The following is a 25,825-nucleotide window of genomic DNA, read 5'->3' as shown; positions in this document are numbered from 1 at the left end:
AGACCCGTAAATGCTAGTGATAACAACAATTACTCTAATTAATAAGTAACAATTATTTTATGAAAATTATTGTCATAACTACAAAAAGGAATAGGGCGTGGCTTTTTCCAGTATGTTGTCAATCGCGTAATTTTTTTGATTTTCAAGAACACCATTATTCAGGAGAAAAATCCATCCATCATATCATTGGCATCAATACTGAAAATGATTAACCCAAATCATAAAATCGTACTTTTTATTTTAAATCATAGCGGAAGTATTAAACGTATTATATTTAAACACAATATAATATCATATCGTTTACAACACCACTGGTGTTACTTTCAAAAGCATGTATCCAAATAATTTAATTATAGACATCAGAGTTCTACTGTAGTGTCAAACATATCACATACAAAATACTGCTTTCCTTTTACAAAAGATGCAAAACCTCCTACCTGCAGAGGAGGAACTCTGGGAGATTAGTACAGTGCTAAGCAAATGGGGTACCTAGACAGATATTACTATATAGTCACAAGCTCATTTTTTTTTTTCAAAAACAATAACAAATACATATAGTATCTCAAGGGGACCGGCGGTCTGGCCAGGCCTACAACCACTAGCTGATCGGACTAGAGTTTAACGATAGTCTTTGCTAGACATAGATTTCTTGACACAACTCATGTGTCATTCAACTATACCACACAGATAGTAGCACATAGACTCAACCTACACGTGTTTGGGCCGAAGAACAAAGCTAATACGAGTTCTAAACACCCAAAACACGATTTTTTACACGTTTTGATCAATCTAACACTTTAGGAACCTCAAATAATATGTATATACGCTATAACAATTATCTAATAACCAAATCAAACACTTATAACCATGAATTTTAGCAAGTCCCTAACTTATACAAAAACCCCTTTAAAACTCCTTCCTAAAATCATTCAAATCCAAACATGCTTACCTTGTTTTGATCTCGAAAATCACAGGAATTCACCCACGAATTTGTTTTGCATGAATCAAAGGTTTATGTTTAAGAGGTTAGAGACCAAAATGATGGTTCTAGGTTTCAAAGCTTTTTAAAATAAAGATGATAATGCGTATAAAGTATATGTATAAAAGGAGGTTCCCTCATCAAGAGGAAACGTATTCCTCAAATCACACATATATTTATCAGTTTTCAGTAAACCCTAAACTCTAAACCATTCGTGTGAAAAACTCAATCGAAACCCTAAAACCTAATTTATAAACCTTAATTTCTAAACTCTAAATAAACACTCAAAAAATAACATGCATCACGATGAATATTATCAGGAACATTTATCGATGAATGTTATTTCTTTGAGCTTTTTCTTGTCAATATAATACATTTATCACAGTTTTTTTTAATGTTTATATTTTTAATGTGATGACCCGGGAATTCCTGACCCAATTTAAACTTAATCTTTATATATTTCTGACACGATAAGCAAGGTCTGTAATGTTGAGTCTCGAAAACTTTGGAACAGTTTACATGTATACATTTGACCTCTGACTACTTCCGACGATTCACGAACGATTGTGTACAAATAAATATGTAAACACACACATATATATATATATATATATATATATATATATATATATATATATATATATATATATATATAAATATAAATATATAAGTGTAAGTATCTAATAACCATAAGGTATACTTTAATCAATTGGAATTGAAAATGTAACATAACAAGATAGATACGTTATCGTTAGGATGACTATATATAAATAAATATATGATATTATTATCAATATGATATAATGAATAAGTTGTAATGTAATATTATATTATATTAAATGTAATTACAAGTTAAAATATGACTAATATATCAATATTATTATTACTTTCATTACTAATATTAATATTAATATTGATATTTTTATTATTAATATTATTCATTTTAATAAGAAATATAAATATAAAAATTTGATATGTAGAAGTTATTATATCATTACTATTAATATCACTATCATCATTAATTATATTAATATTATTATAACTAATAAGATTATTATTATCATTTATAACATTATTGTCATTATTAGTAATTAAAAACTATCATTATTAGTATTAATTTTATCATAGTATTATTATTATTATTAATAAGAACTACTATTATCATCATTACTAATAATATCATATTATTATCATTATTTTTTTTATTATTATTATCTTGATCAATAATAATATTATTATTATTATCATTATTAAATTTATATAATTGCTATTATCAGTATTATTATTATTTATTTATTATTATTATTGTTAATATAATTATTATTAACATTATTAAATCTATTATTATATATACATTATTTAATTATTTATAGTAATTGAATATATTCTATAAACAGAAAAATTCGTACATATTGTTATAAGTCAGGATTGAACTATATATTCTTGTCTCTTAATCTGATAACAGATTGAAATTTAGCACAGGACACAAACAAAAGAGGTTACAAGTCATTATATGAGTTACATATTTCTTTTATTTATTTTTTTCTCTGTTAATTATGAATGTCCAAATTCATTCAGTATATATCAATTGAACGTTCCTTCTTTGATTGGAAACCTGTCGACTCCTCAATATCATTATCATTTAATTTTCACAAACATAGCAGTTGAAGAATTAAACAAATATATATATATATATATATATATATATATATATATATATATATATATATATATATATATATATATATATATATATATATATATCAACAGCTCGATATCTCTGTTCGTCTCTTTTTTTTTTTACCAAAACTCGAATACGAATTCATTTCAAAATCTGGAATTGCGGTTTTGTTAGGATTAAATCGACTAAACTATCTGCAAAATATGAAGTTCCAATTCTTCATATTGAGTGATAATTTTCGAGTCAAAGATTGATTTTAAAAAGTCAAAGGTATTGTTCTTGGTTAAATTCGAGCTCGTTTTAGTATGGCAGATTCAATTGATGATGTAAAAAGTTTTTATGAGTGATTTAAAAACTATTTCATGTTCGAATCATAGTCTATAACGTTTTAGAACTCAAAATCATATTTTTTTTTAACCTTCGAACAGCAGTTTAATTTTTTTTTTTGTTTGTTTATATTTTTTTTTCTCGTGTTCAATTTAGATAAGAATTGATATCATATAGTTATTAATTGTTTGAGACTCCTAAAACTAAATTTGAAATCGTTGGAGCTTGTTTGAACTTGGGATTGAATTGTATGATTTGTTGATGAAGATGATGAAGCATGTTTACGGGTTATATATTTTTAGGTTCTGTATAATTTCGAATAAGGGAAACAGCCCAGCTGGTTTCATGTGTTGACGGGTATCGAGAGGTCAAGGGTTCGAATCCTGCAGTAGCATAATTTTTTTTGGATTTCGTTTTTTTAAGAGGTAGTCTCAATTTCAAAGTTATTATTATTATTATTGTTATTATTATTATTATTATTATTATTATTATTATTATCATCATTTCATTATTATAATTATTATTATCATTATTATTATTATTATTATTATTATTATTATTATTGTTATTATTATTGTTATTATTATTATTATTATTATTATTATTATTATTATTATTATTATTATTATTATTATTAGTGTTATAGTTATTAGTATAATTATTTTTACTAATAAAATTTATAGTTACCAAATATGATTATTATCGTAATTATAATTACAATGATGATATTACTATTGTTATTACTAAAAATTATTATCACTACTAGTATTATTATTCAGTAGTATTAGTATTATTAATATGATTAATATTGATACAAGTATTATTATGATTATGGTTATTATTACTAGTGTCATTATGAAAATAAAACCATTTATTATAATATTCATTAATATTAGTATTAATATCATTTTTAGTATTATTAAAATGAGTATCATTAGTAGTAATATTATCGATATAATTAAATACAACTTTTATTTATATTAAATATTATTATCTATATAAAAATATACTTATAAGTATATTACACATAAGTATAAATTAATCGGATTAACAACCTTTATATAACTATCCATATATAACAACTAAATATTTTTAATATATATTTATATAACTATATAGATAAAAATCATTTTCAAATATATATACAAATTAATAATATATAAAGTTATAATTTTTCGATTACAAATACGTGTATTAATAAATATCCAAATGATATAGGTTCGTGAATCCGAGGCCAACCCTGCATTGTTCAGTATAGTCATATGTATTTTTACTACAAAATACATTAGGTGAGTTTCATTTGATCCCTTTTACTCTTTACATTTTTGGGCTGAGAATACATGCAAATACTTTATTAACTGTTTTACAATATATATATATATATATATATATATATATATATATATATATATATATATATATATATATATATATATATATATATATATATATATATATATATATATGCGTGAGTTTCATTAATCACTTTTTAAATACTTTTGCAATATATATTTTTGGGACTGAGAATACATGCGCTGTTTTTATAACTGTTTTACGAAATAGACACAAGTAATTGAAACTACATTCTATGGTTGAATTATCGAAATCGAATATGCCACTTTTTAGTAAGTCTGGTAATCTAAGAATTAGGGAACAGACACCCTAATTGACGCGAATCCTAAAGATAGATCTATCGGGCCCAACAAGCCCCATCCAAAGTACCGGATGCTTTAGTACTTCAAAATTTATATCATGTCCGATGGAGGATCCCGGAATGATGGGGATATTCATATATATGCATCTTGTTAATGTCGGTTACCAGGTGTTCAATCCATATGAATGATATTTTTGTCTCCATGCATGGGACGTATATTTATGAAGAATGAAAATCTTGTGGTCTATTAAAATTATGAAATGATTATTGATGTTAAACTAATGAACTCACCAACCTTTTGGTTGACACTTTAAAGCATGTTTATTCTCAGGTACGAAAGAAATCTTCCGCTGTGCATTTGCTCATTTTAGATATATTACTTGGAGTCATTCATGACATATTTCAAAAGACGTTGCATTCGAGTCGTTGAGTTCATCAAATTTATTATTAAGTCAATTATAGTAAGATATATTATGAAATGGTATGCATGTTGTCAACTTTCGATGTAATGAAAGATTGTCTTTTCAAAAACGAATGCAATGTTTGTAAAATGTATCATATAGAGGTCAAGTACCTCGCGATGTAATCAACTGTTGTGAATCGTTTATAATCGATATGGACTTCGTCCGGATGGATTAGGACGGGTCTCTACATTTAATATGATCTTGATGTTTGTAAAAAACATTTCAAAAAAGAAAGAAAAAAAATCTAATTTTTAACACAAAAAGTGCTCTCCTCTTAATTTAAACACTAATTATAATTATTATTTAGTCATGAGGAGTAATATTCATTTGAATCCATAAATTAAGTTGAGATCCAATGGACCAATAAGAACACGACATGTGGCGCGAAAATCACATGTGATTGAATTGTGAAATCACATGTGATTAAATATGACATGCATAATCACATGTGATTGTAAAAAAGATTTTTGGAAAAAAAAATTCGGAAAAAAGAAAATTTGAAAAAAAAAATTCAAAATTTTATTTTATTTAATATTTTTTCAATCACATGTGATTTTCGCGTCACATGTCGAGCTCTTATTCGTCCTTTGATTTCAATCATATTAATGGATGGAAGGGATTTCAATTCTGAATGTTTTTTGATTGAAAAATATTAACAGAAAGAAATTAAATTTCACAGTAACGTGCGGTTTTTTGTTTTTGTTTTTTTGCTGCTTAGTTTCTAACATAATTGAAACAAGGTCTCTCAGTATATAATTTACGGGCCAGATTAGTTTTAGCACACCCACCTACCACAACCGGTCTAAGTTTCCGAGTCCCAAAGTCAAATCCCACTCTTTAACCGACTTCGATCAGATCATTTCATCTCCGGCGGCAACTAAAAATGACGTCATCTTTCACCGTTAAAATGATTGCCGGATCTCTTCCTCCGGTCACCGGATCTAATGTTGCCAAAGTCGCAGCTACTACCTCTGTTAAACCACCTGCCCTTCCTCTTCAGGTTATTTTTATTCATATCCACCTAAATATATGACATTAATAATTAATATGTTACATGTACTCATATAAATTTAATAGTATAGTCTAACATAGTTTAACTAGCTAATTAGCCTTGTTGTTGTGTTTTTGATTTCTTGCTTCATCTGTTCTTCTTTTTATGTATGCTTATAATTTCTTTAATATTTTGAATATTGTTGATTATGATTATGTTTTAGTACTACCTTTTACCTTAAAACTTTACTTTCTTTTGGAAGAGAATGACTATGACACATATTATTTGCAACTACTACACTACACATGTTTTAATGTGCTCGGAGCTGTTGTTAGTTTGATTGTGACATAATAGCTCGATTTGGCTTCATTAAATAGTTTTGTTTTTTTTCCTAAAAATAAAGTTTATCTTTTTTTTTTGATATACTTTCTCAAATGTCACAATGTCGCCTATATACCCATTTGTGTTCCACTGTCGTCTACAAACTTTCAAAAAATGTACCAATGTCAACATTTCGTTACCGGTTACCCTGTTGAACCGGTAAAGTTAATTATTTAACTTTTTTTCATTTTATATGTCCCGATGTCGCCCATATACCGATGTCGCCCATATACTTCTGGTTTCTGTTCCGATGTATTACCAACGTGTCATGACTACTTAGAAGCCACATCATCAATTATTTTCGTTACAGGTAAAAAAAAAGTATAGTGGGCGACATCCGTACATTTTTTGAAAGTTTATAGACGACAGTGGGACGGAAATGGGTATATGGGTGACATCGGGACATTTGAGAAAATATATAGCCAATTTGTGGCTTTAATCCTTTTTAAAATATGGACTCTTTTTAAACTAAAGTTAGTAGAACGTAATATACTATACCAATGACCTAGCGATATCGAGTTGATGTGGGTTAAGTCCAAGAGTGTGGACATACTCGTATAAAATTGCATATACTTATTGTGACCGTGTGTGAGTTTATTGCCTAAAAAAGAATGTAATACACTTGAAAACTATTTACAATGTAAATGGAACTTTGTAAATGTTACGTATCCCCATAACTTTGTAGGAAAATGTAATACTTGTTGGGGTGATTGGGTCATTAAGCCGTTGTAAAATGTAAATGTTAGTTTTTTTCCCTTAGTGCCTTGAATTTGGGTTTTTTTTTTTTGTTTATAAAAAATTCATCTTTTGTTGGTAAAAAAAAACCAATATAAATCAAAATTGTGTTTGAACATCTTGCGGAAACATCGTACATTTGAGTAAGAATACTTGCTCTACCCGAGTAACACTGAGGAACCTAATCCGTTCTCAGAAAGCTTCTTAAACCGAAACCGAATAAATAGAATAGCAAAATGTGTACAAGTTGGTACACTAGTGCATGTTATCATAGTAAGCATTATCTTCTGTTTGCTTGATAATGTTACAGGTTAGAATTAAAGAACAACAAAAGCTAGAAACACCCGAAAAGACATATAAGAACGTCTCCCGAAGAGATTTAGCATTGATTTTAACCGCTGCATCTTTCACTACTATCACTCTGTCATCACCAAAACCAGCTCAAGCACAAATTAGTAAATCTGAAATCAAGAAGATATTAGTTGACAAGTTCAAGTTGCTCAGTGAAAAGCTCGGTTTATCAAAGCCGGAACCCGAGGAAATTGAAAAGATTACCACACCACCTCCACCTATCGCAGGAAAAAAAGTTCAATCCTCACCATCTACACCTAAAGCTGATAAAGAAATTCATTCGGCGCCGGCCCCACCAACAGCAGAGAAGAAAGATCATTCTTCACCGGCCCCACCAATAGCGGAAGAAAAAGATCATTCTTTACCATCTCCGCCAATATCCGAAAAGAAGATTCATGTTCCGCAAGAACCACGACTTCCAAGTATACAGAATGGTAAGAAAGTTGTAGTGGAGGCAGCAACGCTTCCTTAATGATTGTCATCTGGTGTTGTGATGTTTTCATCTTGGTTTGACTTTTTATTGACTGAATCAGAGGGAATTTTAGAATTTTTCATTTTGTCATTCAAGAGCAGTGTCTGTAAGCGTTTATCTGCAGGTCGAATTCAAGTTGTTGAGGTCCCAAAATGAAATGTATCAAATTGCCTTCCCTCTCAAAACTTGCACTTCGGGTATTTAGAGTCCATGTTTAATTTGTTGCATTATATTTACTACATAGATAACTTACTGCAAGACTTGTATCGATTGAATATAAGTCTTCTCTTAAGGTACCGAAGACACTTTTTTTAGATGGTTAATGACAAATTCGCACTTTGGTGGGTTTTAAACAGTGGGTTTTGATACCGAAGACACTTTTTTTAGATGGTTAATGACAAATTCGCACTTTGGTGGGTTTTAAACAGTGGGTTTTGCTGCAAGTAAAAGGACTTAATCATATGCTTTTAAAAATTACTAGGTTGACTTTTTGTTTTTTTTTAACCAGCAAAAATATGTGAACGAGGTATACAATTTGAATGGGGTATTAATCAGTTTCTTTTCGGTGATGATTCGTACACCACCAATTTTTAACCGTACACCACCAAACATGCTTTACAGTATTATATAGTACAACATCATAATGCATGTTTAGTAGTGTACGGCTAAAAACTGATGGTGTACGGATCACTCCCTGTTTCTTTTACAGCATGCTCTTCACTATTAATGCAATCAAAGCTTTAAGTCCATTGTCCAGCAAGGGATATTAGAAGCCCAATCTAACATTCAAATATTCAATATTCAATATATACAACAAAAAGCTTTGAAATGCATCGGAAGTAAAACAATAGATTGAAACGATTCAACTCGAATTCATTAATTACATGAAGAAAGCTACAGAAAGGATTACGAGCTAATGAACTGATTAACTAACTTCACTGTTCTACAACTAACTTATAACGTTACTATTCTGTAACAAACTAATTGATATTTACAATTTAAATCCTTGAACTTTCACTATTTACATTTTTGACACTAAACTATTATATTCCATATACCCTTTTCAAGATGGAGCTTCAGTTAAACCCAACTTGCTACTTCAGAATGAATGCTGCAAATGACTCAAAGCTTTGGTCATCAAGTCTGCTAGTTGTAAGTGAGAAGGAGTATAACTAGTTTGAAGAAATTCATCTTGAACCTTTTCATAAGTAAAATGACAATCAATGTCCAAATGTTTGGTTCGATCATAATAACATGGATTAGCAGCTATTTGGTAAGTTGTGGTGTTGTCACATAATAAAGTCAAGCTGCACTAGAATCTTAAAATCCAGAAGAAGATATGTTAAACCAAAGTAGTTCACATGTAGTAGATGTCATGCTTCTATACTCTCATTCAGTTGAAAATCGTGAAATTGTTGATTGTTTTTTCTTTTGTTTTCCAAGAGACAAGTGCATGACCCAAAAATATATAATAGCTAGTGAGTGACCATCATGCCATTAAGCATGGAGCCCAATCAGCATCTAAAATTCCAGTAACTTTTAAGTGTTGATGAACTGGGTATAACAAACCCTTATTAACACTGCATTTTAGGTATAGGTATCTAAGTAAATGAACTGCAACTTGCCAATGTGGCTTCTTAGGACTTGAAACAAACTGACTCAAATAATGTACTGCATATGAAATATCAGTTCGTGTCAAGGTCAAATAAAATAACCTTCCAACAAGTCTTCTATATGATTCTTGGATAAACTAGCTCCCTTATCCAAAGTCATCGTGTCATACCCCCAAATAGGGCCGGGAAAATATGACTTCACAATATCACAAGTATATATAAACGAGAACGACTCTAAATGAGACGTTTTATAACAAAATTTGAATTTGCAGCGGAAACATAATAATGTTTTACATAACGAAGTTCATATGTAAGTAACAAATGATAAGTCTAATATGTGGACTCCAATACAACAGCTAACTAAGCATCATAGGACAGCACACAAGCTAATCTTCACATGAGACAAACATGCTTAAAATGTCAAAAAAATGGTTGAGTGAACATCATAGGTTTAACAATCATAATAAGTTTTAGACAACAAGTTTTAGTTCAAAACATCAAAATATTCAATATGCCATGAGTTATAAAATCGAACTAAACATTAACCCCTGACACTGTACGGGTGTCGGCAATCATTATTATGTACCCCCTTGAAGATCACGCCAATGGGTAGAGACGTCACTCTCAATAGGCCTACTCACAATAATTAAGCTTGCAATATTTCAATTCCAGCAATTAACGATATTATGGCGGGGATTTGCATGTAAAGATATAATCAATACAAGTTAACAAAAGTCTCACGAAGTTGCATATCAAATAGTTTAGGTACTTGTGTCTAAATTGTAAATCATTTAAAAGCAAGCATGTGTCTCACACCAAAAGTTGTAAAACAGTTAATAAATAGTAAAAATGGGGCTATGAAGTTCAACTTAGTAGCAAGTAAGATATTCCACGCAAGAAGTATGAACGGAGTATGTAATCGGAGATCTCGACCTAGAGATATAATCTTTGATTAGCTAATGTCTAACAGACATAAAGTTAGTTTATTAATATAGTAAACTATATTAACAGTGACGGTTTTCGAGAAAAGTTCCTATTCTCAAAATTTTCTATTTTTGGAAACCTACTATTTATGGAAAGCTTCCACTTATAAAGTATCTAGTTTAAGAAGTTCGAGTTATAACCCTTCATAAAGATGTTGTACAATCTCGCCCAAACTTCGTTGCTATTATGCAAGTCACTCGAATGATCTGTTGTTACCGGGCGCCTAGGATTCTTGACCAGAATCTAAGTCATGGCATTCGAAATCCACAAGCGGTTCCCATAAGGCAACAAGGACCACCCTAGGCCACATGTAGCGGTGATGTTTGTAGTCTTTGTACGTTATCTTTAATTATAACCTTCACATAACAATTTATTAATGTACTTATTAATTATATATATATATATATATATATATATATATATATATATATATATATATATATATATATATATATATATATATATATATATATATATATATATATATATATATATATATATATATATATATATATATGTATGTGATAATATACTTAGTGTAATTAAGTGTTACTATATAGATAAGTTTATAAGTTATAATAATAATAATAGTATTATTTTTTTAATTACATTAATAATCCCATAATTAATTAACCATCCTTATAAGACCTTATCATGTTTTATATACATACATAGTATAATCTTTGTATGTGTTACATAAATATAGTTACCTACATGATACATACATATAGTCTTTATTATTATCATACAAGTATGTGTTTATATATATATATATATATATATATATATATATATATATATATATATATATATATATATATATATATATATATATATATATATATATATATATATATATATATATATATATATATATATTACGTATGTGTTACATATATAAATACACACCTATGTGATACATACATATATATTCTTTATTTATTATCACACATGTATATGTTCATAACTATATGATATGTGTATATATTATATGTAAGTGTTATATATATAAATAGAAAGGTGGTATATATATATATATATATATATATATATATATATATATATATATATATATATATACACGCACACATACTACCAACTTTTATAATTACTTATAATATATACACGATACATATACACATGCTCATACATACACATACATGTACATATACATACATACATTTACATACATATACACACATGGATATATATATACATATATACACGCATATATATCTACAACATATACCTGTACATACGTACGCATGCATGCATGCACGTGTATTATTATCATTATTATTTACTAATCATTTTTCATATATTAACACTAATCCTTTCATGTTCATAAAATCATAACCTTTTATCCATTAATCATAATCATAACCTATTTACTTATTAATCATCATCAGATATTACTAATCATTATTCACTTGCATAAAATCATAACTGTTATTTACAAAATATATTCTAGTTTATAATACTTAATCAATTTTAACAATTTTAATCGTACAACTTCATCCATATTCATACTTTTTATTCATCATTACCTAATAATATTCATATCCTAATAACTTTTATCCTTATTCATAACTTAATCTTTTAACTTCAATATCATAAACTTTTACTTATCTAGATCAGCTCATAATCTAATCATAATCATGATTCATAATAATTATTCATATTCATAGTCTTTTATCATACTTGTAACCTTATTCATAAACATTATCATTATTCATAAACTTGTTCATATTTAAACAACATAATACCTTATAAAGAAACAATTTAAAAGTAATAGATTAAGAACAAGATTAAGCTAGGGTTTAGGACTACCTTAATAGGGAATAGAGAGCAAGAACAAGGTGATTATTATGAACGAAACTGCAGCAGAAAATCCAGCAACAATTCGACCCAATTGGGTCTGTTTTGGCTCGTTAGAAATAGCACAGGCAGCAGCAACAATAGTCGACTTGGAGGCTGCTGTTTGTAACATCCCACATTTTTTCGTTAAATTATTTTAACGCTCGTCTTTTTATTTTGTTGATATCTTTCGTATCTAGATTCGTATCCTCCGTTGGTTAACGTTCTTAATATTTTCGTTATTGGATTATAATATCTCCCGTTTACTCTCGTGTATTTCATAATAATTCGTTTGGTTAACTCACGCACCCGCATTCGAACTCGAGGGACTAATTTCATTATTTGATCAAAGATGTGACTAGTTGGACTAGTCAACATCCACCACCACCATTCATTTCATTCATCACCTCCCATCTTTCTCTACTACTTCCATTTTTTACTCTCAAACACCCATTTCACTAAATCATCATCCATTTTGAATCTAGCAAGCATCAACTAAAACAAACTACATATTTGGAATTCTTGCATCTTCCGCTTCAATTCCATACCAACTTCATCTATTTTGGGTAACTTTCTAAAAATACTAGATTTTGTGTTCTTGATAATTTTGACTTATAAAAGTGTTAATTAGTGTCTATGGCTCAAATCTAACATGAATATGTGTTTGGTTTGCTCGATTTGTTGTTTTGAGTAACTAGCTTGAATATGAAAAATGGGTATGCTTAATCTTAAATTTTGTATAATTAAATGTTGTCTAAATGTTAAAGTTCATGTATTAAATGTGTTACTAGCATCATTAGCTTCAATTTGATGTGTAGGTTGATTTAGAAAAGCTTCATTTACAAAATAGTTGAATTCATGATTTTGGTTAGGGTTTGATGAACTTTAAAATGAACTTTTGATGCATTGAATGCTTCTTAATGTTGTTAGTAAGTATTTAGTTGCAATGTATGTTTAATTACCTTCGAAACGGCATATCGTATGTGTAAATTGGATTCCCGAATCATAAAATACGTTTTACGAACTTGAAACCTTGATAATGAACCTTTAATGATCACTTGACGAGATTTTGGTTATTGTAAATGATATTTTTGTGTGATGAAAAGTGTTTAGTTGTATTCCTCGTTAAATTACCTTTCCAACGATGTATGGTATGCGTTTTAGGTGTTTACGGTTCATTAGTTATGATAAATTGAAGTTTGGTCCGAGACTTGTAAAAATTTTAAGCAGTTTCACTGAATCAGATAGGGATGCGGCGCATCTGCCTTGGATGCGACACATCTGCTACTGATGCGGTGCATCACTTGCAGATGCGGCGCATCTGAAGGCTGCTGTCCAAATTTTTTTATTTTTTCGTTTAATTCCCGCTATGCTATACATGTCCGATTAACATGAAACTTGGCCAACATACTTATATATGCTTATCTTTCATAGAAAATTTGTCGGATACCCGACCCAACCCCGTTGACTTTGACTTTGACTTTGACCAAGTTTGACTTTTAATCAAATTTAACCGAATACTTATGCAATTGTTTCTAACATGCTTTTATACTTGAATCTTGCATGAAACTTGACAATTTGATTCACATGCTACATTAATCGAGTCGTAACGAGCCATAGGACTAATTGAACATCTTTGACCCATCGTGTTTACCGTTATTGATACAACCTACTTGTTTAGGTCAAGACTAGCAATTGTCCTTGCACACGTTTACTTGTGAAGTACTTTATTACTCGTGCACTCAAGGTGAGATCATAGTCCCACTTTTACTCTTTTAAACTTACATTTGGGATGAGAAAACATAAATGTTTCGTTTTACAAAGTGAACACAAGTACGAAAACAAACATTCTACATACGAGTTAGAACAAAATCCTCAATTCGATTATCATTAGTTACACTTACTGGGTGTAAGCGAGAACTTATGTTGTATGGCCATATGGGTTTAACAAACCCTCATTCGGACGGTTCGCTACCGTTATTGGATGAAATATATTTTCAAGAAACAGTGTATGTTCTAACACAATTGTAATGGGGTTCTATGGATGGAAAGTTAAGCCTTGATAATTGGGTGCTCGTGATAACAAATTTTAGAATGGTTTACTATTATTTCAATGTTATAAATCTTGTGGTTCATTTGTACTTACTTACTTACTTACTTACTTACTTACTTACTTACTTACTTACTTACTTACTTAAACCTATGATTTCACCAACGTTTTCGTTGACAGATTTCTATGTTTTTCTCAGGTCTTTGAACGATATGTGATACATGCTTCCGCTCATTATTTTGATACTTGCTTTGGATGTCGAGTATATATGCATACATGGAGCGTCTTTTGACTTTATTTTAAACTGTGTCGCATAGGTTTCATTTGTACTTATAACTTTGCAACGGAACTAATGGTTGAACTATTCTTGTAAACTTTGAAACAATCTTTACATTAGAAATGAATGCGACATATTTTGGTCAAACGTTATTTTAAAGACTTATGACCACGTAACGGGACCTAAGTAGACGACGCCGTCAATGACAATTTTGTTGGGTCGCTACAATATATATAGGAACCCCATGCCTTGATATCACCTCCTTGATAAACAACTTTAGACAAAGTCTCAGACGATATCGTTTCTCGAATGGGAAGAAACAATGCACTTTTCGTCAACCGATCAACTATCACCCAAATCGTATCAAATTGCGTCCTCGCCGTCTTTGGTAACTTTGTAAGGAAATCCATGGTAATGTGCTCCCATTTCCATTTTGGAATTTCTAACGGTTGTAACATACCATATGGATTTTGGTGTTCGGCATTAACTTGCAAACACGTAACGCATTGTTCAACATATTTAACCACGTCACGTTTCATTCCGGGCCACCAATACTCTTTCTTTAAATTGAGGTACATTTTTGTTGCACCCGGATGAATGGAATACTTTGACTTATGTGCTTCATCAAGTAGCACTTGTCGGTAATCACCCATTTTAGGCACCCACACTCTTCCTTGAAAGGACAACAAACCATGCGGGCCTAAGGTAATAGACTCTGTTTTCCCCATGATTCGTTCTTCATGCTTGTTGTGAACAAAAGCTTCAATTTGTATTTCACAAAGCTTTACAAGGAAGTCGTTAGTAATAGTCATGCGTAACGATCCTACTCGTATCGCCGGATGTTGACTCCTTCGACTCAACGCATCCACGACCACATTCGCCATACCCGGATGGTAAAGTATCTCACAATCGTAATCTTTTACCACATCGATCCATCTATGTTGACGATAATTCAAATCTGTAACGACCCGACTTTTTTTTCGACTTATATTTATACTTATTACTTTCGTTAATATCTTAAAACGTGTTGTTAAGTATTTCATTACTTAAGTCGATCCTCGAATGCTTTTATGACCGTTAGTGTCACTTGTCGTTTAGAACGAGATACGTATTTGCTACACATTAAACTTTTGTCATAATTGGAGCGTTATGACTACTTAATCATAATTGTTATTTATTAATGACAATTACTTGGCTTGTTAGTTCCTTAATTACGCTTAGTGTTTTACTAATGCACACTAGTTAGTCTTAAGGGACTAAACACCTTATTGGACTTAGCTTATTAAAAGCCCACAATACTCAAGTTAATGGACTAGTTAGTGGACTAATTAATGGATTAGTTAGCCCATTTAATTAAAGACTAACCCATGTAAGTATTAAGACAAAATTTCTCATGCATGCTTATGTACTATACTTACAACATTTGACTTCGTACACCATGCCACCCAACATGCTAGCATCACCATTGTACCACCACCCATGCCAAGCCAATGGTCCCCCAACACACCCCTTGGCCATTGGCCTTTAATGCTCATCACCACCATTCCATTTTTTTTAACTTTCATTTCATTTCTCAAAACACACACACATCTCTCTAAGTTTTCTCTCTAGTTTTTCACACTAAAACTTTGAAGAATTGTAAGTTCTTGGATTCTTTTCTTTCTTTTTCTTTCCTTAATTCGTAAATCATCATTATCGTGATCAAAGATTCAAGTTTTGTAACTTGAATCTTCATATATCTTGTAGATTCAAACTTTATTTGAAAATCTTCAAGAAAATGAAGGATTCAAGCTTTTTAGCTTTAAATCTTCATTACTTTGTTAGATCTAAGTTTTATAGCTTAAGATCTCATTATTTATGTTAAAAGATCAAAACCTATGTTTATGATCTTCATGTAACTTGTAGATCTAACTTTTTGCTTTAAAGATCTCCAAGAACATTAGAAATCCAAGCTTTCTAGCTTGAGGTTTCTACAAAAAAAGTTGTTAAAAGATCAAGTTTATCAACTTATGATCTTCTTTAATTTGTTGTACTTTAAATTTGTAACTTGTGTTTTCATTAAATAAAGATACAAGCTTACTAGCTTGAAGTCTCATAAGTGTTGTTAAGAAATCCAAGCTTCCTAGCTTAGGGTTTCATTATTGTGTTTGATCTAAGTTATGTAACTTAAGGTCATCTAACTTGTTTAAACAAAAGCTTATAAGCTTAAATTCAATTTAATTTGTAAGAATCTATATTATATAACTTAAGGTTTTGTAAAAGTTGAAAGTATAAGTTCTATAACTTAGGGTTTCACCTAAAACATAAGATCTAGACTTTCTAGTCTAAGGTCTTCAATATTTAGCTAAGATCTAAGTTCTATAACTTAAGGTCTTGCTTGTTTAGTTTGAATCAAAGTTTATAGCTTAATAGAACTTGTACTTGTGTCGGAACTAAGAACTTGATGTAACTTTGGTTCATCATCTTGCTCAAACTCTTAAATGAGTTGTATTTCTTTTCTAAGCCTTGACATTGTGTGTTGATGGTTAAAACTTGGTCAAAGTGATGCTAAAACATCAAGAGTTGTACACTTGAGGCTTATACGCATCAAGGATGAGAACCGTGATAAGCATCAAGTACCAAGAAATCCACCAGAGCACTTGTTTCTATTTTTCAGGGTCTGATCAGACTCCTATGGCTTCTGGAAAGTTGATTTCCAAATAGTTCAGTTCGAGTAGATGAATTTTCGTTTAAGACTCGCCTAAATCTGATATACGGTTTAGAATTTATAGTCTTCCGAAGTTCACTGCACCTTCGTAACAACGTGCTGAAATTTCTGACCTACTCGCGCTTGAACCGTCGCCACGGTCAAACAACATCGAGTTAGGATCTGAAAATTGGAAAGCTGTAAGAGGACTCACAAACGGAGCCTTGGCCACTGGCCGCGCGTCATTCCAGTTTGTATAGAGGTTGTAGCAGCTGTCCGAGTTCAGCCATTTGTTTCGATCTTTATTCTTGTTGAAAACTTGCTTTATCTTTTACGTATGATGATGATGATGATACTTAAGACTTAACCTACGTACTTTTAAACTTTTTGGGATGAATTACTGACTTAGTAACCTTTGACTTAGGTTGAGGACCTTTTGGACCGACTTACTACTTCCTTACACTTTCGTATCGATTTTACCGCACATTCACTGTGAGTTATAGCTCCCTTTTTACTTTAACTATTTTTGGGACTGAGAATACATGCGCTTTTTATGTTTTACATACTAGACATGAGTACTTAAACTTTATATATGTGTGGGTGACATAACGGCACAAATATTCCCATTAGCTAGGTAATGTTTAGTCATTGGTTTATGAACCGGTGAACGCGAATCTTAGATATGGATCCATAGGGTTTGACATCCCCACTCGGGCTAGTCGCGCTAGCATTTAACGGGTGTTTAATATTTCATCTGTTTTAATGCACTCGCCAAGTGTACTTTTAGGGGGTGATATATTTTACTTTGTTAAGTTAGTTACCAAGTGCCCACGGTTAAGCATATACTTTTCATACTATTTTGAATATGAAATCTCGTGGTCTACATTACATTATTGTTTACAATAAAACTATAGCTCACCAACATTCGTGTTGACGTTTTAAAGCATGTTATTTCTCAGGTGCTTAGATGAAATTTCTCCCGCTGTATTAGACTTGCTGTGTTAGACTTCCGCTGCATTACTAGAGATGTCTCTTTTGGTCCCTTGATAAACAACAGGAGTATTGTAGGGGGGGGGGGGGTGAATACAATTTTTTTAATTAACGTAACAGTTAAACACAATTAGGTATTCAAGCAAGTAGACTAAATAGAGTCAAAGGTAATTTTTCAACGGTTATTCTTTATTGATTAAATCACAAAGAATTACAACTATCTTTGACAGAATGATAGTTGGTTGATACAGATTTACCTAAGTATAGCTACAGAGGATGTTCTAAGCTATTACATGTTTTGGACTCTAAATAAACAAACCCACACCACTAGTTGTTACAATAGTGGATACATCAATTTATACTAGTCCTATTATCCGTGTAATTGTTCTATCGTCCACTGGTACATAGGATGTCTGTACTTGTGGGGACAACTTTATCAGAGAGCGTGCTCTCCTCTTTCCTCTATGGTAGCTATTTGCAGGAACACCCCAATTCGGTTTGGCACCACTATTTGTTGAAACAAATAGAATGTTGTGTTCCCTAGGCGTTGACAAAGTATAACACATGTCTGCACATGCGTTAAACTTCTGCATTCCCAAGTGGTCTTGTAAGGTTACTTGTCAGCCGCCGACGCGTGTCCTTTTCTGTTCAACTTTGTCTTTGACTTCTGTTGAATAGTACAATTGATGTAGACCACTCAGGAAACCACTATGCTTGTAAAGGAGCATAGCTGTCTTGTGTAGTAAGCTGCATTTCAGCTATGCTGGTTCTTCATTGCTAAGTCACTTGATATTCTTGAATTACTGAGTACACATCCTGTGCTAATTGAAGAATACTGTCTACCTTGTGCTGGTAGACTAAGCAGCAAACTAAACACTCGACACAGCAATATTTGATGTCTATACATAAACAAACTTGTTCTGGTTGCACATAACATTTTAGTGCAAATAAATTACAGTTTTGTCATAATTAAATCCTTAATTATTTTGGGGACTCAACAATCTCCCCCTATTTGATGATGACAAAACCTATGACATAAAGAGAAAACACTAAAGCCAGCACTAAGGGACCTAATGAAAAATAGGCAGTAAATTTGTCCCTTTTAGGTTTATTTTGGGATCTTTTGCTGAGTTATCTATATCTTACAAATTGATATAATTTTGAAGATAAACTCATTTCATTTTCATTACAGCAGAGTATATACAAACACTTATAGAACAGTATAATGAAAAATGAAATAACAAAAGATACAATTAAATCACTAGAAGGCTATATGTCTTTATCTTTGTCTTTCTCTTGTTCATCACCAGATAGCTCTTCTTCTTTTACTTTGAGGGCTGCCCAGGCTTCAGGAAACAAGTAAGGCACTTCAGCAGGATCGAATACTGGAATCTGAGGGGGTAGAATGATGGGATCTCTTCTGTGTGGGCCATCACCAGTAGATTTCTTTCCTTTAGGCTTTTGAGAGAGAACTTCTTCTACATTCACTACTGGAGTAACATCACCATCAGCCCGTAGTATGATATTGTCCGCTTTGGACACAAGTCGATCACCGACGGGCTACCCGCGCACGAGTACAACCCCGAATCGCACTTCTACCTCACGGATTTGCTTCTCGGGTAAACACCCTCAAAACGCGTCATACCAGAAGAGGTATCCACACCCTTATAAGGAGTGCTTTGTTTTCCTCTCCCACCGATGTGGGACGAGTCTGTTACAACTCTCCCCCCTTCGCGACACTGCGTCCCCGCAGTGCACATCGATGCGGGCCCCAGCTCTGATACCATAAGTAACATCACCATCAGCCCGTAGTATGATATTGTCCGCTTTGGACACAAGCCGATCACCGACGGGCTACCCGCGCACGAGTACAACCCCGGATCGCACTTCTACCTCACGGATTTGCTTCTCGGGTAAACACCCTCAAAACGCGTCATACCAGAAGAGGTATCCACACCCTTATAAGGAGTGCTTTGTTTTCCTCTCCCACCGATGTGGGACGAGTCTGTTACAACTGGTGCATTCCCATATTTTACTGCTTTGTTGAAGAGCTCTTGAAGTTCAAGTTTCAGTGTATCTTTAATACCACTTTTACCTTTACTAATAAAGTACTGCAGTATCTCCATCCATTCACTGAACCTTAAGGTTCTTAGTTCAGTGTAGTCTATCCTCTCCTGAACATTACCTTCCCTGCTGACAGAGAAAGCCCTTTTTGTGCCTTTGTGCACCTTGATGATCTTACTAGGATTTGATCTTCTAGTTAGTAAATCACCATATTTGCTCCTAAAGTAATGATCAGATAACTCTATTGTTTGTTCAGTTTCTATAGGGGCAGCAGCAGGTGCTTTCTCAGCAGCTTCCAGTTCATTAAATGCCTTGTCCTGTTCCTTAACAATGGCTTTGGCTAACTTGAGGGATTCAGCCTCTTGTTTTCTATCAGCAGCCAACTTAGCTTCTTCTTCCTGAACCCTCAGCCTCTCAGCATATTCAACATCAGCATCCTCCCTTCTTTGCCTTTCAAGTTGAACACTCAGAAGATAATCATTGGCAGTAATGTTGAGGGATTTTACTGTAGCAATCAACTGTCTGCCTTCATTGGTAGTCATGGCATCACAGTATTGCTTTAGATCCATGTCCAACTGTAGAGCCTCATAAAAGAGAGATTTCTCTGCATCTGTATGTAGCCTTTGACCACTGTTTTATAGATACACACCAACTTCAATGCCGAATTCCAAAGCATTGATGTAGAATTGCTGGTCAAGTGGATGGTACAACATTCTGATTTGGCGTATCCTTTCAGGTATAGCTGCTGCTCTTTGTTCAAACAGTTCTGGAGCAGTGATCTCCAGCCTGTAAGCATCTCTTTCGTCTGGATTCATCTTTCTTAAGTCTGGCTCGCCCTGTGCAGCTGGATCATCTTCCCAAGTAGTGTGTTTATCATGAAGTTTTGGGGAAGATGGTGGATACATACGTGATTCTGCTATGCCAGAGGAACCCACTGAATAAAGATCAACACGTTCATCCAGTGTCCTGTCAAAGTAAGCAAGATTCTGGGCAGGAATAGGTGATTGAATGAAAGTTGAACTCCCTCTGCCCCGGACTGTGAAATCAGCAGTATCAACAGAATCAGCATCTTTGTTAGCACCTAGCTCATCCACCTTTACTGGGTCTTCATCACTTGTTACACCCACCCGCACACTTCTGGCTGGGTCTTCATTCACAGCACTCCTTGCTGTGTCTTCAGTACTAGCTGACTGATTAGTATCAACTGGCACAACTGCCACAGTATCTTCATCAGCTGCCTCAAATAAGGGCTCTTTTCTTAGAGGTTGATTGTCCCTAGGGGCAGATTTTACCCTTTGTTTATCGATTGGCATGGGTTTAGCTGATGGTTCTTGTGTTGATACTAGTTCTTGTGGAGGCAGATAGGGAGTAATAGCAAGATACTCCCCCTGAACATCATCATCATCATCATCATCAAGGTTGATGTTTTCTGCTAGCTGTGATTGTGTAGCTGGCTGAGCAGTAGATGCAGATCGAGAGGATTGGCTGGTTTCTAATATAGCATCTAGCCACTTCATGAATACATCAGCTCTAACTTCTCCTGACTCAATTGAAGCCAAGTAATCTTGCATCTCTTCAGGTGTCATCTTCTTAATTCTGTCTGCTCGCTCAGCATACAGCTTTGCCTTCTTCTTGTCATATTTCACCATGAACTTAGCATTTCATTTTCGAGCATCTCTTTTGTATTTATTTATGTTAATCAGTTCATCCTGAATATCCATCTTCTCAGGGTCTAGGCTTCTTCTATGCTCAATTCTATGTCGTTTACGAGCAGCATAGGCCTCCCATTTAGCATTAATGTCACGACCCTACTTTTTCCGTTATCTTTTACCGCTAATTATTTAACGACCGTTAACTGTTAATTGTGGTACGTCATTTCATGACCTATAATATTATTTTAGTAATAATATATTAATTATTATGTGTTATGTGAATATATGTATTCATATTTTAAATCGTACGTTTATACGAATCGCGGATTTCTATCCGGAGAATCTTTTCGGTTTCAAACCAACGGTCGCGTTTTTGGGATATTTAAATCCTATTTATTTTAAATATGATATTTTAAGATCATATTATTATATAGTGTATTTATATTTATTTTTCGTCGCGCATTTGTTATCTTTCCGAATTTTTAATCGCGTAAGTGCGTTTTCACGTTTCGGGTTTCAATCGAGCGTTCGGGCCACAAGTTATTGGACATTAATTGAAATTGGGCTAGTGGGGCCCACCCCACACACCCCATCGGCCGAACCTCTTTAGAGGGGGGGAGTATTTTGTTTTTCCCATTTTATTTTCCAAATTCACTTTACAAAATTTCCTAAAACCTAATACTCATAATTTTCTCCCAACTTCTCCTTCCCTTTGTTCCTTGGCTGTCGTTCAACACCACCCAACATCATCATCTTCATCAATTTTTCAAGCTTGGATCTAGAGATCGTTCATACAATCGCGTTCCTCGTTCCGTTCTCTACGCGATTATACTAATTGATTCTTGATTAGGGTATAAACCCTAACCCTAGAACTTTTAATTTTTATTTATTTTTCTGTATTTTATGTTTATATTATTAGTATGATGATTATTAGTTGTTGTAATGTTGATTGTATGCGTAGAATTACTCGTAAACATATGTTTTCGGTTTGATATATTTGGGACAGCAGCTTTTTCATGTGTTTCTGATATTGTAACTGATGTTGATCATAAAATAAAGTATATAAATGAGTTCCTCTCATCAAGACATTAATTTTAGACTCCGGATTCATGTCGTTTCGACTCCCGGAACCCTAATTATGATCAAAATGGTATTTTGTTAAGATTGAAATGTGATTTTGGTATGAACCAGGTTTGGTCAGACTTTGTGACCATATTTGGTGACTTTAGGGTGTGTTAGTGTGTTAGGACTGATGGTGGGGCGAACTTTCATGTTCGGGTCATCTCAATCCGAGCCACGAATCACCCGTTACGTCTAAAACACGTTTTTGGTTGAATTGAAGTTCCAAGTAGTGTATTGGCTGCATATCACGACTTGTGGGCTGTTCATGGTGTGTTCTTGAGTGTACCAAAGTGTCGGGTGGTTTGCTTAGGCGGAGATATATGTAAGGCTCGCCGAAAACTGACACCCGAGGCTCAGGATACGACCCGATGAACTTTTGATTTAAAACTTGTGATTAATTATTAAACTTATGTTATAAATAATGGATTTCATTATCATTTAATTACTTATGATAAAAAAGTAATTATTATTATTTACAACTTATGATATATATTTATTATATCATTTAATTAATACTTATGATTTAATTAACATTTTAATTAAGCTTATGATTAATAATACTTTTATTATTAATGGAAAATACTTATGATAAGTATTAAACTTATATTATGAGATTACTATAATAAGACTTATAATAAGGATTAATTAATTATTTAATTATTATAAGGCTTAGTTATTATTTAATTATAATTTAATTATTAAATACATATGATTTAATAATTATAATTAGAAACTTATGATATGATTAATAATTCATTATTAATTAATAATACTTATGATATGATTTAAAATTTATTATTAATTAATAATACTTACATTATGACTAATATTTAATTAATTAATTAAATACTTATGTTATATTAATTATATCATTTAAACTTATATTAACTTTAATAATTCATTTTAATTTAATTAAACTTATGTTATGACATAATTAGACATATTTAACTTTAATAAACGTTATAACTTATATTATTACTATAAATTACACTTTTAAAATTTACGTTGACCATGTTTGACCAAGGTTGACTTTTGAGTTGACCTTCGGTTGACTTTGACTTTCAGTTGACTTTTGTTGACTTTCTAATTAAGGAAACTTTCCTAACTTATAAACTTTCCTAATATAGCAACTTTCCAAAAATAGAAACTTTCCAAAAATAGAAACTTTCCAAAAATAGTCCTAGTTCGTCCCCTTGGGGAGCTCCTGTTCTGTTTGTTAAGAAGAAGGATGGTTCTTTTCGTTTGTGCATTGATTATCGTGAGTTGAACAAGCTTACTATTTACTATTAAAAACCGTTATCCCCTTCCGAGAATTGATGATCTGTTCGATCAGCTTCAGGGTTCATCTGTTTATTCAAAAATCGATCTTTGTTCCGGCTATCATCAGTTGCGTGTTAAAGAATCTGATGTTTCGAAAACTGCTTTTCGCACCTGTTACGGCCACTTTGAGTTTCTTGTTATGCCGTTCGGATTGACGAATGCACCTGCTGTGTTCATGGACCTCATGAACCGTGTGTGTAGACCCTATCTGGACAAGTTCGTTATTGTGTTTATCGACGACATCCTTATTTATTCGAAGAGTGATGAAAAGCACGAGGAACATTTGAAGTTAGTGCTTGATCTGCTGAGAAAAGAAGAGTTGTACGCTAAGTTCTCTAAGTGTGCATTTTGGTTACGAGAAGTTCAATTCCTTGGACACATTGTTAGTAAACAAGGAATACAAGTTGATCCTGCTAAGATTGAGGCGATTGAAAAGTGGGAAACTCCGAAAACTCCTACCCAGATTCGTCAGTTCCTAGGATTAGCAGGTTACTATCGAAGGTTCATTCAAGATTTCTCTCGTATCGCAAAACCTTTGACTGCTTTAACGCATAAGGGGAAGAAGTATGAGTGGAAGGATGAACAAGAGGCTGCTTTTCAGATTTTAAAGAAGAAGTTGACTACCGCTCCGATATTGTCACTACCTGAGGGTAATGATGATTTTGTTGTTTATTGTGATGCTTCGCGTCAGGGCTTTGGCTGTGTTTTGATGCAGCGAAAGAAATTCATTGCGTATGCGTCACGTCAGTTAAAGATTCACGAGCAGAACTATACAACTCATGATTTAGAGTTGGGGGCCTTTGTTTTTGCACTTAAGATTTGGAGACATTATTTGTATGGGGTCAAGAGTACTGTGTACATAGATCACAAAAGTCTTCAAAATATCCTCGATCAGAAACAGTTGAACATGAGACAACGAAGATGGATTGAAACGTTGAACGATTACGATTGTGAACTTTTGTATCATCCGGGTAAGGCCAATGTTGTGGCTGATGTGTTGAGTTGTAAAGAAAGGGCCGAACCTCGCAGGTTTAGGGCCTTGAATATGACAATTAGAACAAACCTCGCAAGGCAGATTCTTGAGGCACAACAAGAAGCCTTAAAGGAAGAGAATTTTGTGAAAGAGAACGTAAGAGGTATGGCTAAGAAATTTGAGATTCGAGCAGATGGTACTA

The 25,825-nt window shown here is 32.4% G+C and overlaps 1 protein-coding gene across 1 annotated transcript; it reads left to right on the top strand.

Moving 5' to 3' along the window:
* The first annotated feature begins 5,901 nt into the window (after positions 1 to 5,901).
* LOC139846874 (uncharacterized) lies at positions 5,902 to 8,095 on the top strand. The gene is made up of 2 exons (XM_071836420.1): positions 5,902 to 6,105; positions 7,523 to 8,095. The coding sequence occupies exons 1-2, from the start codon at positions 5,989 to 5,991 to the stop codon at positions 8,033 to 8,035; spliced, it is 630 nt and encodes a 209-aa protein (XP_071692521.1). The 5' UTR covers positions 5,902 to 5,988; the 3' UTR covers positions 8,036 to 8,095.
* Positions 8,096 to 25,825: the final 17,730 nt, after the last annotated feature.

This window comes from Rutidosis leptorrhynchoides, chromosome 5 (assembly GCF_046630445.1).
Source record: "Rutidosis leptorrhynchoides isolate AG116_Rl617_1_P2 chromosome 5, CSIRO_AGI_Rlap_v1, whole genome shotgun sequence".
NCBI lineage: Eukaryota > Viridiplantae > Streptophyta > Magnoliopsida > Asterales > Asteraceae > Rutidosis > Rutidosis leptorrhynchoides.
This window is presented reverse-complemented; position numbering and strand designations above follow the sequence as displayed.